General features: G+C 47.0%; 1 protein-coding gene across 6 annotated transcripts in view; it reads right to left on the bottom strand.

Annotated features, from left to right (window-relative positions):
- PUS7L (pseudouridine synthase 7 like) overlaps positions 1 to 15,353 on the bottom strand; it is a 31,342-nt gene extending 15,989 nt beyond the window's left edge. Inside the window, exons 1-6 of one of the 6 annotated variants that reach the window (XM_032966685.2) lie at positions 15,217 to 15,353; positions 13,515 to 14,237; positions 12,365 to 12,710; positions 11,927 to 12,086; positions 7,866 to 8,070; positions 6,282 to 6,380 (exon numbers count right to left, since the gene is read on the bottom strand). In XM_032966685.2, the coding sequence (XP_032822576.2) occupies positions 6,282 to 6,380; positions 7,866 to 8,070; positions 11,927 to 12,086; positions 12,365 to 12,710; positions 13,515 to 14,216 (1,512 nt within the window). In that variant the 5' untranslated portion in view covers positions 14,217 to 14,237; positions 15,217 to 15,353. Of the gene's footprint in view, positions 1 to 6,281; positions 6,381 to 7,865; positions 8,071 to 11,926; positions 12,087 to 12,364; positions 12,711 to 13,514 lie in introns of all 6 variants that reach the window. The other 5 variants (XM_032966687.2, XM_032966688.2, XM_032966686.2 and 2 more) reach the window with 5 other exon arrangements.

The following is a 15,353-nucleotide window of genomic DNA, read 5'->3' as shown; positions in this document are numbered from 1 at the left end:
TTCACAGATGATTACATGATGAGGCAATGCTCTGCATGAATATATCGCGAGTCAAAAAATTACCTCCGTCTTTTGTGGATGGACGATCAAGTGAGTGAAACAAACCAAGTATTATACCCCAATCAGACGCAGGTACATTTATAACCACAACATGCACACCAAGAAGTATTGAACTCAGTGATTTCCTGCTCAAATGGGCATTGAGGCAGTGCTCAATTTGTTAAAGAGCCATAAACCAGTCATGTAAATGCGGACAAGTATGCCCATACGACTACCACTGCTGACATCCCCTCAAAGTAGTATGCATTTTACTGGCCTGAGTCAACACACACGGGAGTTTTCTCCTGGTGCTTCAGTTTCCTCAAACATGTAGACACTCGTTAATTGGCCGATAACACCTTAATATATAAAGGACTTCAGATCTTGGGTGGGAATGTGGCTCACCGCCCGGCTAATTTCCACGCTTGTGTGTGGTTCCCCATGCCTCTGAGTCATTCTCGCTCTTTGAGTGAGTGAATATTGTCCTCGTTACAAGTTGAAAGTACCGTTTTTTTTTATTAAACCCCAACCGGGATCACAACTCACAACCCCGCTCACTCTGACGCTGAGCCACTTGGCCGGTTTAACCACGACACGCGGCTTGAAAGGACCTGAACTCAAAAAGGTGGAAATATTTTTAAAAAAGGCTGTGTTTAAATAATTCACACTGAAACGAGCCGCATTCTGAAAAGAATAATAACAAACCGGCCGAATTTGATTCGTGAACGAGCGAGCAACAAGAGCACACGGAGCGAATCGCGGAGCGGGAAATGCGAACGAATCCCGTGCACGACTGCTGCCCATCAGCTGCGTCGCTGCTCCGAGCCAACGGAGGGGCTTCGCGTGAGCCCTGAGCAGCTCAAGTCTGCCGAGGCGTGAAGCCAAAATGTTAATCAAACGTCGGGGCCTGTACAGCTCAGCGGGAAACTCTTTGTTGACACTTGCCTCCCCGACCCACAGCCACTGGAACAAAAGAAAAATTAGCTGCAGCGCGGCCGCTAATTAAAGAAAAAAAAGTCTTTTTCTTCCCGCGCAGCCTTGTTTTGTTTTTTTACAACGCAGCTCCCCTTTTTTCCCCGACAGGGTTAGAGAACGGGTTCAAAGGTCAATAGCACGTTAATATGGCTGGCCCGCTGAGATTAACATCAGCCGCCTCTTGAACTCAGGCTGAAATGGCCGGCATGTTCGGTAACCAATTCCTTCGCTGTGGCAACAAATAATTCTTGGAATGCAAAGAAAATGGACCTGCGGTGAAAAAGGGGACACGAGACAACTGACATATTTGGTTAAAAAAAAAGGATAATTTTACCGCAGTGAAATGCTACAGAAACCATTTGGCTTCTCTTTTTATATTTACCCAACTTCAAATTCTTGTTAAAGTGCCGATTAAAGGGCTAAAAATAAGATAATGGATTCTCGGGAGCGTGTTACTGGTGAAAAATTGGCGACAGGCCCGTGGAATATTTCATTATTTCGTCTCTAAATGGATACATGAAACGGTGCTTGGTATGAGTTCCGCTTAGCGCTGCAGGGAGACAGTCATGATGTCTCGACAGCCAATCATCTTTAAAAACATTTTTTTTTAAATCTAACGACAGACCAAAATCACGTGACAACAACACTCGTATCTGCCAGCACTATTTCATAAATACGACTATGCTTTACCATGAAACAGGAAAATATAGAATGTTTGCATTTTATACGTTCATTTACCTGCCCTCTTGTCAACTACTGATGCATGTACGACGAACTTCTTTCGTACCGTGCATAGCCAACCGTACTAATCGGACGTGATCGGCTCAGGTCTCCCCGCATCACATCGGTCAGAGGGGTTGTTTCACCATACTTCACCGTGCTGGTCAGTGCAGGTTGGGGAAGGGCCAAACCAACGCCACCACCCAAAACAGTTCAGATATCACTCACCAAACTTTCATTGTATTCGTGAAAAAAAATGAGATTACAAAAGTATATTCACAAGTAGACATGTAATGATGCATTTATTCACGGTTATCTGTTCCTAGGCTAAACGATGCATTAATAATAATGATGCAATTTGTAACACGGACAGTATTTCAAAGAGATAAATGACCGTGACTGAGGCGTGGAGCCAAGCTCGGTGTCGCTTGAGAGCCGGGGCGAAACAGGTCGGGTGGGGGGGGGGGGCCCTTTAAGTGTCTCTCAAAAGCCGGCGTAGATTGAATGCCGTGAACGTGCAGCGGCGTGAACGTGCAGCGGCAGGCACGCGGGGCGGCGTTCCAGATGGATAAACTTCAAATCAGAGTGAGGCGGGCATTTAACCCGCACGCACGTGCCCGGTGGGGTTCCGGCAAACTCTCAACACTCGTGGCACGGCCACTGCCTTGACTTAACGTGGCTCACCAAGAAGCCGTGGAGCACACCCCCTGAACGCTTTCGGGATAATCGAGCAGGACGTTCCCGTGGCAGGGGGGAGCTGGTGCGAGGAGGGGGCCCGGCCGTCGTGTCGAGTGCTCGGGGTGTGTGTGTTGTGTACGTGCAGCTCTGCCTAGTAGAATTGTGCCAAGCGAGGGCAAAATGCATGGGGCGCTTATACGGAGGTGGTGGTGGTGGGGGTTCGTTTAGCCATCCCCGGGAGATCGCCGCGAATGTTTCGCCGACCCAAAATGCCGATGCGCAGTTCGCGAACGAGCGTGCTGCCAAATACCGAGAAGACAATGCGGCGCAAAATAAACACGAGTGGAAAATTATAGCGGTTCTTAGGCGGAGCGCACGTAAGTGCCGTATTTGTGTTTAGTCTGGCCGGTGTGTCGCATTAAACAAAAATACGAACACCTGCTCTCCCCTGCTCCCCTTGCTAGCTCATCAAGCACTGAAAGTTGCCTTACCAACTGCTCAATTTTGGCCTCGAGTACTTTTCATCTAAACGTATTAAAAGTACAAAATGCCTCCTCGTTTATTTTCGCGAAGCCTCGTTCTTTTGGGAAATATTTACGGAAACAAACGCCGCGATTCCTAAACCCAAAACCATCCGCGCAACTGCAATCGTGCACATTTGAAAAAAAAGTGCGTGACTTTTCCCTGCGCACTGCCGCGTAAATGGACTTTAAACATCCACTGCTCAGTAACACAACGATGTGAAAACGCACGCAGATTCAAGATATGCGAAACGATTTCATCCTGCATATAGCACACGGAAAATACTTCTGCGTGATTACCGCACGCATAACACGCACAGCTATTCCCAGAACATTGTTAAATTTTAATTTGATGGCAGGCATAGTTTTGTTCACTTGCATATCCAGGCCAGACAGACTACCTACAGCTAATATACAGTTGGCAGCAATAAAAGTCTTTGTCAAACAGGGCCTGTGATGAATTAAGTCAGGCTTACCACATTATGCCTTTCACGAACCCGCCAGTTTAACTTTGCGACCCATACCGTGTGACCACAGGCAGCTTGAGCGAGGTGCCACAAGCAAACTAAAAATGGGCCACTCTTTGAGTGCGCTAAATCTATAAACAAAACAACCCAGATTGCTGCATTTGGCCTTTCCAACTCAAGAGCATCTAACAACAACGCATGACCAACTGCTGATGTTATTTAGAATTGGAAAGATGTATTAGGGATGCAAACACGTGCAAAATATTTTTCATGGGGGTAATGTGTAGGGCTCTATACAATGGGAGATAATAAAAAAAATAACTTAACGGAGGCAATAGTCGGTTGAGAAACTTGCCCAGAGTTTTGAAGTGATATCAAAGCAACTACAGGACCAGCGTGCAAGCCATTACTGGCTGTCTGTAGCTAGAAATGCATTTCCCGTGTGTGACAACCATCATTGTGCCGCTCAATGTCCAGCACTGCTATAAAAGACGAATTTAAGTGGGGCGTTTGCGCATGAGACGAATTCAGATTTACTCCGATGAGGGCAAACAATCAAGGTGATTTCACGACACTGAATTAAACCTCAAAGCAGACACGTTTAAAGGCGGATTTACGGCAGGGGCGAATGCAAAAAATACGAGCAATTACATCAATTTACCAGATGTAACGCAACAGGCATATGTCGCCTATAAAAAGGGAGTGAATTGAATTAACAAGACAGAAAGTGGTGAAAACAAAAAAAAACTCGGATATATTCAACAAGCACATTAATCTAAAATAATGTCAGGAACACTTAAAAAAAAACACATTAAAATTTCACGTCAGACTCGCAGGGGACTGAGGCACGGGCGGATGTGTGAAAAAATCGGATATGGTGTCGAACGTCTATAGAAAACGACATTTACACAGTGCACACGCACACTGCACCGGGTGTGGGTGGTTAATTGGTCACGGTTGATATGCGACGACGGGTGGATAACGTGACATTGCATACGTGCAGTGCAATGTCACGTTATCCACGTGCAGTGGATAACGTGACATTGCACTGCACGTATGCAATGTCATCCACGTGCAGACATGCAACGGTATCTCTACGGCAAGAAATCATACCTGGCGAGGAATTTTGATTGGCCTCTCATCCGGAAAGTCGCTCCACATGAGATCGTGAGGAGGCTTGGGACCAATTCACATCTACTTTGGACCCAAGTAGTTCCACAGATGCTCCCGCTCGGTTCATCAAGCATGAACACCCTTTTTGGCCGTGCAGATATGTTCAATATATCTAGCCATGTCGGACTTGATCTGATCCGTCGAAGCCCTCCCCACTTAAGAACTAAACACAATCTATATTGTTGCTATATAAGACAATTGTGTTGGTGAATGGTAAACGTTGGTTGTGGAAATACGAATTCATGCTCTAGATGGTTTAAACAGCCATTGGAAACGATGATAGGTTTTGTGTTTTGTTCCAAAGTGGGGAGCAGTATCTCCATATAGTTTTTATTTAGATTTGGCCATTGGGCTAATTATTCAATACTATAAAGATAAAGATCTCCCATATAGCCTTAACAGACTGTAGGGGCAAGTGTTGACAGCGAGCACCTATGAAGGCCGGAACGGTACACGAGGGGGTGGGTGGCCAGCACCACGCCCGACCGCCATTGTCTCCCCAGTGGCGATGTTTACACACCGCACCAGGTACTCATTTGAGGCTGAGTCGACCTATGGGGAGGCCAGGGACCGGTTCAGGTAATCGTCACTGGTGTTGGCCGTGAGAAGGAATCGAACCCGGGTCGCCGGGTTCGTGGCACAGCGCGCGAACCGCTACACTGCCGCTCCCCCAATACTATTCAATACTATAACCACGTGGCCAGCAGCGTTTAGTCCGATCTTGGAAGTCTGTGTTCTGGGCCTTCCACTGCCAGTACAACTTGTCGATTCTGTACGATAACTTAATGGGCAATTTCATCAGACATTAATCCAGTACAAGCATCATCCAAATATAAATATTAATATTTTTTGTGGAATTTAATTTGTCCAAGCCAACTGCCTATACAGGACCTTTATTATTTCTATATTAATCGTTTATGTTAATACAGCATTTTAAATTTTATTCTGTAGCGTGTTTATATTTTGCTTTAATTTATATTTGCTATGTTGCTGCTGCTTTTGCCAATTTGGTGGCCTGGGCCCATCTAGCGAATGCAGCTACCGTGTAGTTCTGGGCTGATTCCTCACCCATCTCATGATCATTGCAACTCCACGAGGTGAGATCTTGCATGGAGCCCCAGGCCGAGGGAGACTGACAGTTCTTTTGTGTTTCTTCCATTTGCGGATAATCGCACCAACTGTTGTCACCTTCTCACCAAGCTGCTTGGCAATGGTCTTGTAGCCCATTCCAGCCTTGTGTAGGTCTACAATCTTGTCCCTGACATCCTTGGAGAGCTCTTTGGTCTTGGCCATGGTGGAGAGTTTGGAATCTGATTGATTGATTGCTTCTGTGAACAGGTGTCTTTTATACAGGTAACAAGCTGAGATTAGGAGCACTCTCTTTAAGAGTGTGCTCCTAATCTCAGCTCATTACCTGTATAAAAGATACCTGGGAGCCAGAAATCTTTCTGATTGAGAGGGGGTCAAATACTTATTTCCCTCGTTAAAATGCAAATAAATTTATAACATGTTTGACATGCGCTTTTCTGGATATTTTTGTTGTTATTCTGTCTCTCACTGTTCAAATAAACCTACCATTAAAATTATAGACTGATCATTTCTATATCAGTGGGCAAACGTACAAAATCAGCAGGGGATCAAATACTTTTTTCCCTCACTGTACATAAAAAAGTCGCCAATGTGAAATTGCTGAATAATAAACACTCACCAGCTCGCCTTTAAGCAGATGTTTACCAATCTCATCCGTCTTGATGCTTTGGCTTGCTCCAAATCGTTGGGGCCCGTAATAGTTGATAAATCCATGCTCCTAAATGCACAACCGAATGAGTAAAAATACACTTAATTTTCATTCCGTGGTTTTCAGTTTCAATACATCATCCAACCTCCAGGTTGCTACCATGTTGAATGCTTAAACACGAGTAAAAAATGGGCAGTTCACAAAGTCGATTGCTGGACAATCTATCTGATATTTTCGTCTATTCCCCTTGTGCGAGTGGGCTTTCTCTGGGCAAACCAGTTTGTTCCCACTACCAACAATAATTATCAACGATGAGCATGTCACCATTCAGGTTTTGCGATTCAACTCTACAATCAATAATGGTGCATGTCTAATCTCATGGCTGCATAGCTTTAGAGTTTATGCGAACCAATTAAGCGCAACACATACAAATCAAGAGCAAATTGTACTTATACCCACAATTTAACACGTGCATCGTAAACTTCGGAAAACATTTTCATCTAATGAACCATTGCACCATTATATATCTACTCAATAAAAACAAATTATCCATGTGAAAATCTTGAGACTCAGCAAGGCTTCCATGACACTTTCTTGTTGCCAACGGATCTCTGTATCAGTAAATAAAAGTCTGCCTGTTATATCTTTGCTAATGACCGAATCACCGACTGGACATCAAGTAAAAAAATAACTTCACAGCTCATTGGATTCCTCCAGTCGAAATAAACATTCTGATTTTGGAAGCTAGGCAAGATTCATCGGAATCAAAATATCTATTGATACTGGAAGAATCCGATGAGCTGTAAAGCTATTTTTCACACACGTTACATAGGGACGGGTAAAAACGTTAAAGCCCAGAGAGCGCCTGTATTGGTGACAACCACGCTCAAAGCACCGCTGCGATAGGCGTTGCGGGAATCGAGGGCCGTGCGGTAATATCCGTTGCACTTCTACACTTCTCCCCACCTTCGCCAAACCCGTACGCACCAGCGTGGGTGGCATTCGGAAAAATATCCTTCACAGCCCCGCAAGGAGCGGCTGGGTAGGCCCTCAACCCGGCAGTGCATTGACAAAACGGGCTGCAGATGCGCGAGCGTCATTTTATCAGCGTGCATTGGCTTCCGGTTGCTGAACGGAGACATGATAAGGTCGCACTTATTACACAAAAAGTGCTTGCCACAAATGAACGACATCACCTTGCTGATCTCATCAAGGAGCGATAAACCAAGGAGAATAAACCATCCAACGCAGCGGTTTTTGATTAGCCATCAAACAAAGACGGTCACCGCATCGCGCGCTTTCAGATGCAACTTTTGCGGCCGTCTGGAACGTTCTTCAATCTGATTTTAGAAAGCCACTGGAGCTATGCACTTTTAAATCTAGATTGAAAACTAATTTCTTTAAAACTGCTTTTTGCGTTAATATTTTGTTGTCCGTCACCGGCACCTCCGATTTGCACGGTTGGCTACGTACGGTGTGAAAGAAGCTAACACCACACATCACAGCAAAGCGGTACTCGCGACGTGCGGCAGCGGCGACGTGCCGGACACTCACCACGACGCCGCGCACGCTTCGCTCGACGCAGTCCCGCACGGCGGCGTCGTCCGGCTGTGGGGTTGCGGTGGGCGCCCCGACACCTCTGAGCGTCACGCGGAAATGGTTCCCCCACAGCTCGCCGAGTCGCAGCGGGCGGGCGGCCCGCTTCGCCGCCGCCACACGCAGGCCTCTCGCCTGCAGCCTCGCGGCCGCCTCCTGCAACCTGCCGAGGAAAGGGGGTCACAACTTGCCATCGGCAGAGCCGTTACTCTCGACGAAACGTTAAATGTCTCGTCTGGTACGCAGGAGGTCGCGGGTTCGACCCTGACGCCTGTGTGTTTGGAGTTTGCGTGTTCTCCTCGTGGTGCTTGCGTGGATTATCCTCCGGGTCCTCCGGTTTTTCCCTCCACACTGAGAATCAACGCGCGTTCAGAGTATTTGGCTGCGATACATTTCCGCGTAAGCAGACACTTCTTTGAGCAACCATTTGTGGGCCTTACCTGGTAAAATAAAAATAGTTTAGTATTTACGTGACAAACCTCATTAATTGGCTGTGTCGGGTGGTGGCGGGTTTAACGACACATTTATATTTATCGTTTTAGTTTAGACTCAGTAGCTAAAGGTGCGACCCTGCAACAAGTTGGCCGTGCCACGCGAGGGAGCCTTGGAGAGCCTCTCCAGATGGTATTTGCCCTCCTCTTCTCGTACCCACACTTTAGCCCACCGTGCGAGACCTGCTGAACACACTGTGTGCGGGCGGAACCCACCGATTCCGCTGGCTTTAACAGAGATGAGAAGGCAGGGGTGATTTTTAGAAACGTGCACCGTCGTTTTAAAACTGCCGCGCCGGCGGATGGAGTGGAACGGGCGACCCCTGGGGCGCGAGTCCAGGAGCGCCGCGGGAGGTCGCGTGGCCAGCGCGAGTAAAACCGAAACTACATATGACAAATGGAACAAAAAAAACCAGGACTGCGATCGCAAGGGAAATTGCAAAATCCCTGAAGTAAACAAAAGTCGTATTATAGCAATGTCTATTTTTTTATGGAATCTGACAAAAAAAACTTTTTGGTCAAATCAGATGTTCTTTCCACGGTAGGATATATGACACGCGCATGTATGTTGAACTTCTTTCACACCGTACATAGCCAACCGTGTTCATTGGAAGTGCGGGGGGGGGGGGGCAAGACAACACACTGAACACAAAAAAGCAGTTCTAAAGAAATTAGTTTTCAACGTGATACAATTTGAAACGTATAACGCGGCAGTAACATTTGCCGTCAAGAAAGTTCCGGTTCCACATTCAGTGACTGACGGTGAAACCACGTGTTGCTTGCAAGAGGTAATGGAAGAGGTGCTAATCCCAAGTGACCCAGGAGATTATCGTTCGTGAACAATAAAAACTAAAACATCATATTGTACAGCCTTTTGTCTGTAGGCCTCCCCCATGCCGTGTCGTTCACGGGGGCTGTTTGACCATACTTCACCGTGCAGGTGAGCGCAGGTTGATGTATCTGTGGACACTCCGGGTACCGGGTTCACAGCACAGCGCACAAACCATTACGCCCAGGACTCTACCCGCCTTCTGAATACTATAATAGAAATGCAGGAGCCATTTATTGAAAAAGCTAAACAAGTAATCAGTGATTAACGAAAATTAATTGCACAATCACAATCTAAATATATTCAACTTCAGGTACATGACCGCGTGTTTGCATTAACCACACGTGCTTGTGGTAAATCATGAAAACACACATGATTTGTATGTATTGTTTTTAAAATTGATTGGCCTACACCAGAGATAGCAGCCTTTATGGCCTTGTGTCACCACATATAACTGCTCCACGCGAGCTATTAATGCGCATCAAGTAAAAGGCTGTCGTATTGCTCCATCTAGTGTCGACTGCCGTACACAATTTCTGAGCTGGTGTGTGAAACGGTCACTTGGGATTTGTTGCACATTTTAACCGGGCGTCAAAAGATTTTGCCCCCAGACCATGAACGAATGGTCGCACAGAAATGAAACTTGTCACGTGTGTGGCGGAGATTGTGTGAAACATTTCCATAGAACTTAAAGTACGGTGTCGAGATGTTAACTACCTCGCCTGGTAGGCAGAGGGTCGTGGGTTCAATCCTGACCCTGATGCCCATGGACACGTGGATTATTTTCCAGGTCCTCCGGTTTTTCCCTCCACATTTATAAACATGCACTCAGAGTACTTGGCTGCTATAAATTTACACGTGATAAGCCACTTCGTTGTGGCCAGGATGCTTCTGAAAAGGAGCTGTATATCTCAGTGGGCCTTACCTGGTTAAATAAAAAAATATTTTCATTTTATCGTTTTTTTTAAGTATGTCTCTCTGTCCCTTGGACTGGTGGTTACAGTGATTATTCACCAACACGACACTCTGAACCCACTGAACCCGAGTTTGTTATCTGACAAAGGCTGACATCCGTGACAAGCGACATCTGAGCCGGTCCCGAGTCCTCATCAGAATCAGAATCAGAAAGGGTTTTATTCGCCATGTAAGTTCACACCGACACGGAATTTACTTTGGCAGGATGGTGCATACATTCAACATATAGGAATCTAAAATCTTAAATAAGTTTTAAACAAGTCTTACTATAATAAGGGTTAAAAGTCTAACACTAAGGGGCTGAAGTATATAAAATTAAATAAATATCGAATATAAAATAGCTTTAAGATATAATTTAAAAATACAAATAGGGAAACATAGTTAATATCAGCAACGTGTCGTTATGTAGATCAAATGTTAAAAACAGTGTTAGCCCTTGGCCTTGTTTAACAGGCCAGCAGCAGATGGGAAGAAACTGTTTTTATGGCGTGAGGTTTTGGTCCTGATGGACCGAAGCCTTCTGCCGGAGGGGAGTAGCTGAAACAGAGAGTGTCCAGGGTGGGAGAAATCGGCCATAATCTTCCTCGCTCGCCTCGTTCACCAACTTGCACCGACCAGCGTGGTGAAGTACGGTTGTACACCACTCACCAAGATGGCAGGCAAGGCCATCGTCCAGCAATGGATCGACAAATTATATCCGCTCCCCACGTCACTTTGTGCCCACAATCCCCTGCCATTTGATACTGGACAGCACTGAAGTTCCGAGGCCAAATGAGATTAGGAACTAACAAAGTGGCTATTAACCCTTTCCTATTCCGATGATGTACGCGCACGAAGAAAAAAGAAAATAACTTTATCGGTACAACTTCAGGTCGGACGACGTACGGAGGCTCCGACAAGGCCATGCGGAAGGGGGGCGCGTGGCACAGTTTTGCTGCCAGCTATCGTAGAGTGCGGTCGTGTCGCTACAGTTCACTGCGGTGAGTACAACGTCTTTATAACAACGGCACTACGCCTCTCTAAATACAATTAGCGCTAACCGCTTGCGCGCTCCGAGATTCAGCGGTGAACGAGAGCCACCCACCAACTTGCAGACGTCCCAGAATGGGAAAGGGTTAACATGGTAAAACCATGTTTCAGAGACAAAATCCCACAACTTGCACGCCCATGCCATGAGGAGGAAACTCACCCAACTTCCCCGGGAAACGACGTGCGACAATGGCAGGCAAACTACGTTTACGAAAGGGCTTAATCCTTCGCTGGGTTTCTCCGACGAGGGACCAAATCCTTCAAGGTCAAGGGGGGCAATGTTTTTGCCTCCCCCTGGAATGAACAGCCACATAACAATTCACCCCACAGCGATTCAATGTCACGATCCAGGGTCATGATTGAATTTAAAAGGAAAACATTTTCGCCTCGTTTACGTTTGTTTCGTGTTTGTTCCGTTCCGTCTTGACTGCTGTATTTGCTCCAACGGCATCGACGGCTGCACTACTTAGGTACTAGAGGGGTTTATTTTCGACCGAGCAAAACTGTTTATACGTTTTCACGCTCAGAAAACTTTTGTCTTTCAAACAGTGCTGTGCACACTGTCAACGTACAGAGAGTCCTTGCGTGATCCACGGTTTAGTGTTAGCTGCTGTGCTGCCCACCAAAGGTACCTCAAAGCACAATCGGTAAGAACAAGGTTCCTCACCCCTGGCCTATAACTCACATCGACGTACCTGCTGGGGGTTACTTTTTGAACCACCATCCTCTGGAAGGTGACGGCCTTCTTGTCTTTGGTGCCAGCGTAACTGAAGTCACTCGGGAGGACTCCCAGCTCTGAAGCCAGCATGCTGATCGCTCCCAGTGTCTCCATGTTGGTCTTTTGCAAAGTGAACACTGCAGGGCACATTAACAGCCACAACAGCCATGTATGTACAAGTATTACAGGACAAACAGGCATGCCGTTAGCTATGCTACCCCACCTTAACCAACCGGCACTGACCATTATATGGCTAAATAACCCTCACGATGAAAAGACTTTCAGTCTTAAATGACTCGTTACCTGGTTGATATAGGACTTGATTGACGAAAGGGGAATAACTTGGTGAACAACATATATCCGATATAGCACGACGAAAATTACCGTTGACTTTCAAACAGACCAAAAAGTTTACCGGTGTAGATGCCGCCATCAATCAAATCCAAGTCCTCGCTCCCCAAGGCCTCGACATCTGTGCCCCTGCGTTTCTTGCTTGGTGCCCTCCTCCCTTTGAACCGAGCCACGATCCTGGTGCAATGCCCTCCACCGCCGCGAGCCTCCGAGAAGCTCTTGGTCTCCAGGACCTTGCCGAAGTGGCGCGTCACGGCATGGTGCAGAGCCGCCCTGCGTGCCCGCTGCGAGTCGGCGAGGAACGTGAACGTGGCGTCCCTTCGCTTGGCGTCGACGAACCGGAAGAACCCATCGGCCTCCTCCTCCGAAACGAGACCCCGGAATTCCGCGTACACGGGGTCAGCCTTCGCCTGCGGCCGAAAAGTGTCTGCAGTCAGTGGTGGCAACAGGGGACTCGGTGAACGTGCTACGAATTAATGCAATCATTGATTCAGACCACAAGCATAATAAAAAACAAATATCATCATTAATCGAATCTTGCACATGTTCACTACTGCCATATGTAGAACATTTTTTAAAATGCCGGTCATTTTCAAGGCATCAAAATGGTGAAGGCATCCACATGCCGTGTCAGTCAAGGGAGATTTCTGGCCATACTTCACCATGCTGGTCAGTGTGGGTTGGATGGGGAGAGGACAAGACCGGTTCTGATATCACTTGTCACCGATGTTAGCTGAAGACGGGAATTGAGCTCAGGCCACTTGGCTCATAGCATAGCACGCTCACGACTGCAACCCACTGGCAGACCCTACACGGTGTGAGAAACGTCCATACCCCAGGTTCACAATTGTGACAGCCAGGCAGAGCAAGTACTCTGGGAGCTAAAAGTACATTACTTTAAGTAATGCTAATTATCAGGATGTCACAGAGCTTTCACTATTATTTCAAATATAGCACTGTTATGCACTGTGACCCATTTAAGTCAACGCATATCATTAAAAAAACATTTTTACTACATGAGACCATTAGCTTGCTGTGAGACGAGTCTTAGATTTGAACCGGTGAACTTTCACGACTCAAGCACAATGAATAACCAATTTAATTCTGCAGGCACCAAAAAGAAACTCACAAAAATACAGAAATATCTGACGTCAACTAAAATACTGGGCACCAATTAACGAGGCCGATTGGACCCGTGCTTCGGGTGCACTCACCTTAATCTCAGTGCCACTGGTGATCGTCTTGAGGAAGGGAAACCTCTGACGGACGGTGCGATGGACCTCGGCTCTCGTCTCTTTGTCCGGGAAGAGTCCAAGGGAGAGGCCGCCGGCGTCGCTCCTTTCACCCGCGGGCAAGAGCATCATCATCGCGCGTTCCGCCGCTGCGAATTCTCCCAGCGCCTCGGCCGCGTCTTCAGCCAGCACGGAGTTTCGGACGCCCGTCACCTCGCAAGTGGCTTCAAGAGCCGCGTGCGCGTCGGCGTAGTCAAACTTCGCGTCCTGGAGGAGCTGCTCGGTGGATTCCGCCACTTCGAGCTCCATCTCCGCTTCGACCTCCTCCTCCTCCTCCGCAACGCCTTCACCCAGGGGACGCTCCGCAGAAGCCGGGCCCGCCACGGCAGGAAAGTCGCACCGCGCGACAAATTCCGCGGGCACGTTAACGCACCGCTCACTCTCAAGCTTTGGCCGTTTGGCTTCGACTGGTGCACACGGGTCGGGAGCGTGAGGCACAAGTCGGCTTGAAGGACCATCGCCCGGTACCAAATGATCGGCGTCCGCTCTGTTGCTGTGCTCATCGATCTCTACGACAATGAAGTCCTCTGGAGACTGCTTGATGGCCCCGCAGAATCCGGGGTGTCTGCCGATGTAATAGTATTGCTGTGCATCGTCCACACCGCCCTCTTGGTCTTCCTCCATGGCGCCGGCAACCGCTGTGTTCTTCCCACCATAAACAATGAGCCCATTAGGGGACGCGTCAACAACCTTTAGTCATAAGCACAGGAGATCAATGTGAGATGGGGGAAGAAACATACAGCTCTCACACACAGAGAGGTATTCAGGATACGTTTTAATAGGGAAAACAAAGTATGCCAATACATTAGTCTGGTCACTTATGCAGAAGTGTTTAGGCTAAAATATCTAAAAGTTGTAAGCCCATCTATGTTATTCACACTTTTTTTGTTACTTGATGTAATGGTGTTCTTATGGGTCCAGAAAGGTCGCCTATTACACATTTTTCCTTTCAACGCCAGTGCCACTGACGAAAATGCGTGGAGTGTTTTTGCAATGTAGTGATGATTAAAATACTCCATGAGTATTAGTCCAAGTGTTAACTACTTAATTCAACACTGCCTTTCAAATCAGTCAGTTCATTGCTCGTTGAACCTCTCATTAATTTTAACTCATACATTTAACTTGAACCCAAAGTCCTAACTTGCACACCAGATACACATTTAACTCTAGCAGTCCCAACTTAAGCCAGCCATCCCAAATGGGAGTCCATTGATTGAAACCTAAGAATCAGGAAATACCACGTGTTGAAACTCAAGCATCTGAAAGCGCATACAGTACGTGTCTTCGCAACTTATTTAAGATCGACTTAATTTCACCACTAAACGGGCAACTTATAATGTCACCGTCGATCCCACTTTATATAGGGTACAATACAATGTAGGTGATTACACTGACTGCGACGTAGACCCATGCAGTGCTCTACTGTAAACCTATGAATACCATACGAGATATCTCGCAAGTGGGAGTTTCAAGATATACTTTGCACTATTCTGCGCCGGTAATGACACGGCCAGCCTGCTTGGAGGTGGGGAAAAAAACAACAATAACATTGAGAAAGTCTTACATTGTAAATACGTTTAAAATATCGACAGACTTTTCACGCGCGCGGACAGCACAAACACACAGAGAGCGGAGTCCGCGTGCCTCGTGAACCCGGATCAGAATAAAAAACATGTAACAGCCGATCCGATTGGTCCCGCGGAAACAAGGGGACGTTCGTACCGCCCAATCACAAGAGCGGAGACATCGCCGCTTCTCACG

The sequence above is a fragment of the Petromyzon marinus genome, chromosome 36, assembly GCF_048934315.1.
Source record: "Petromyzon marinus isolate PM22_M1 ecotype Great Lakes invasive population chromosome 36, UKy_Petmar_22M1.pri1.0, whole genome shotgun sequence".
Classification (NCBI taxonomy): Eukaryota; Metazoa; Chordata; class Hyperoartia; order Petromyzontiformes; family Petromyzontidae; genus Petromyzon; species Petromyzon marinus.
This window is presented reverse-complemented; position numbering and strand designations above follow the sequence as displayed.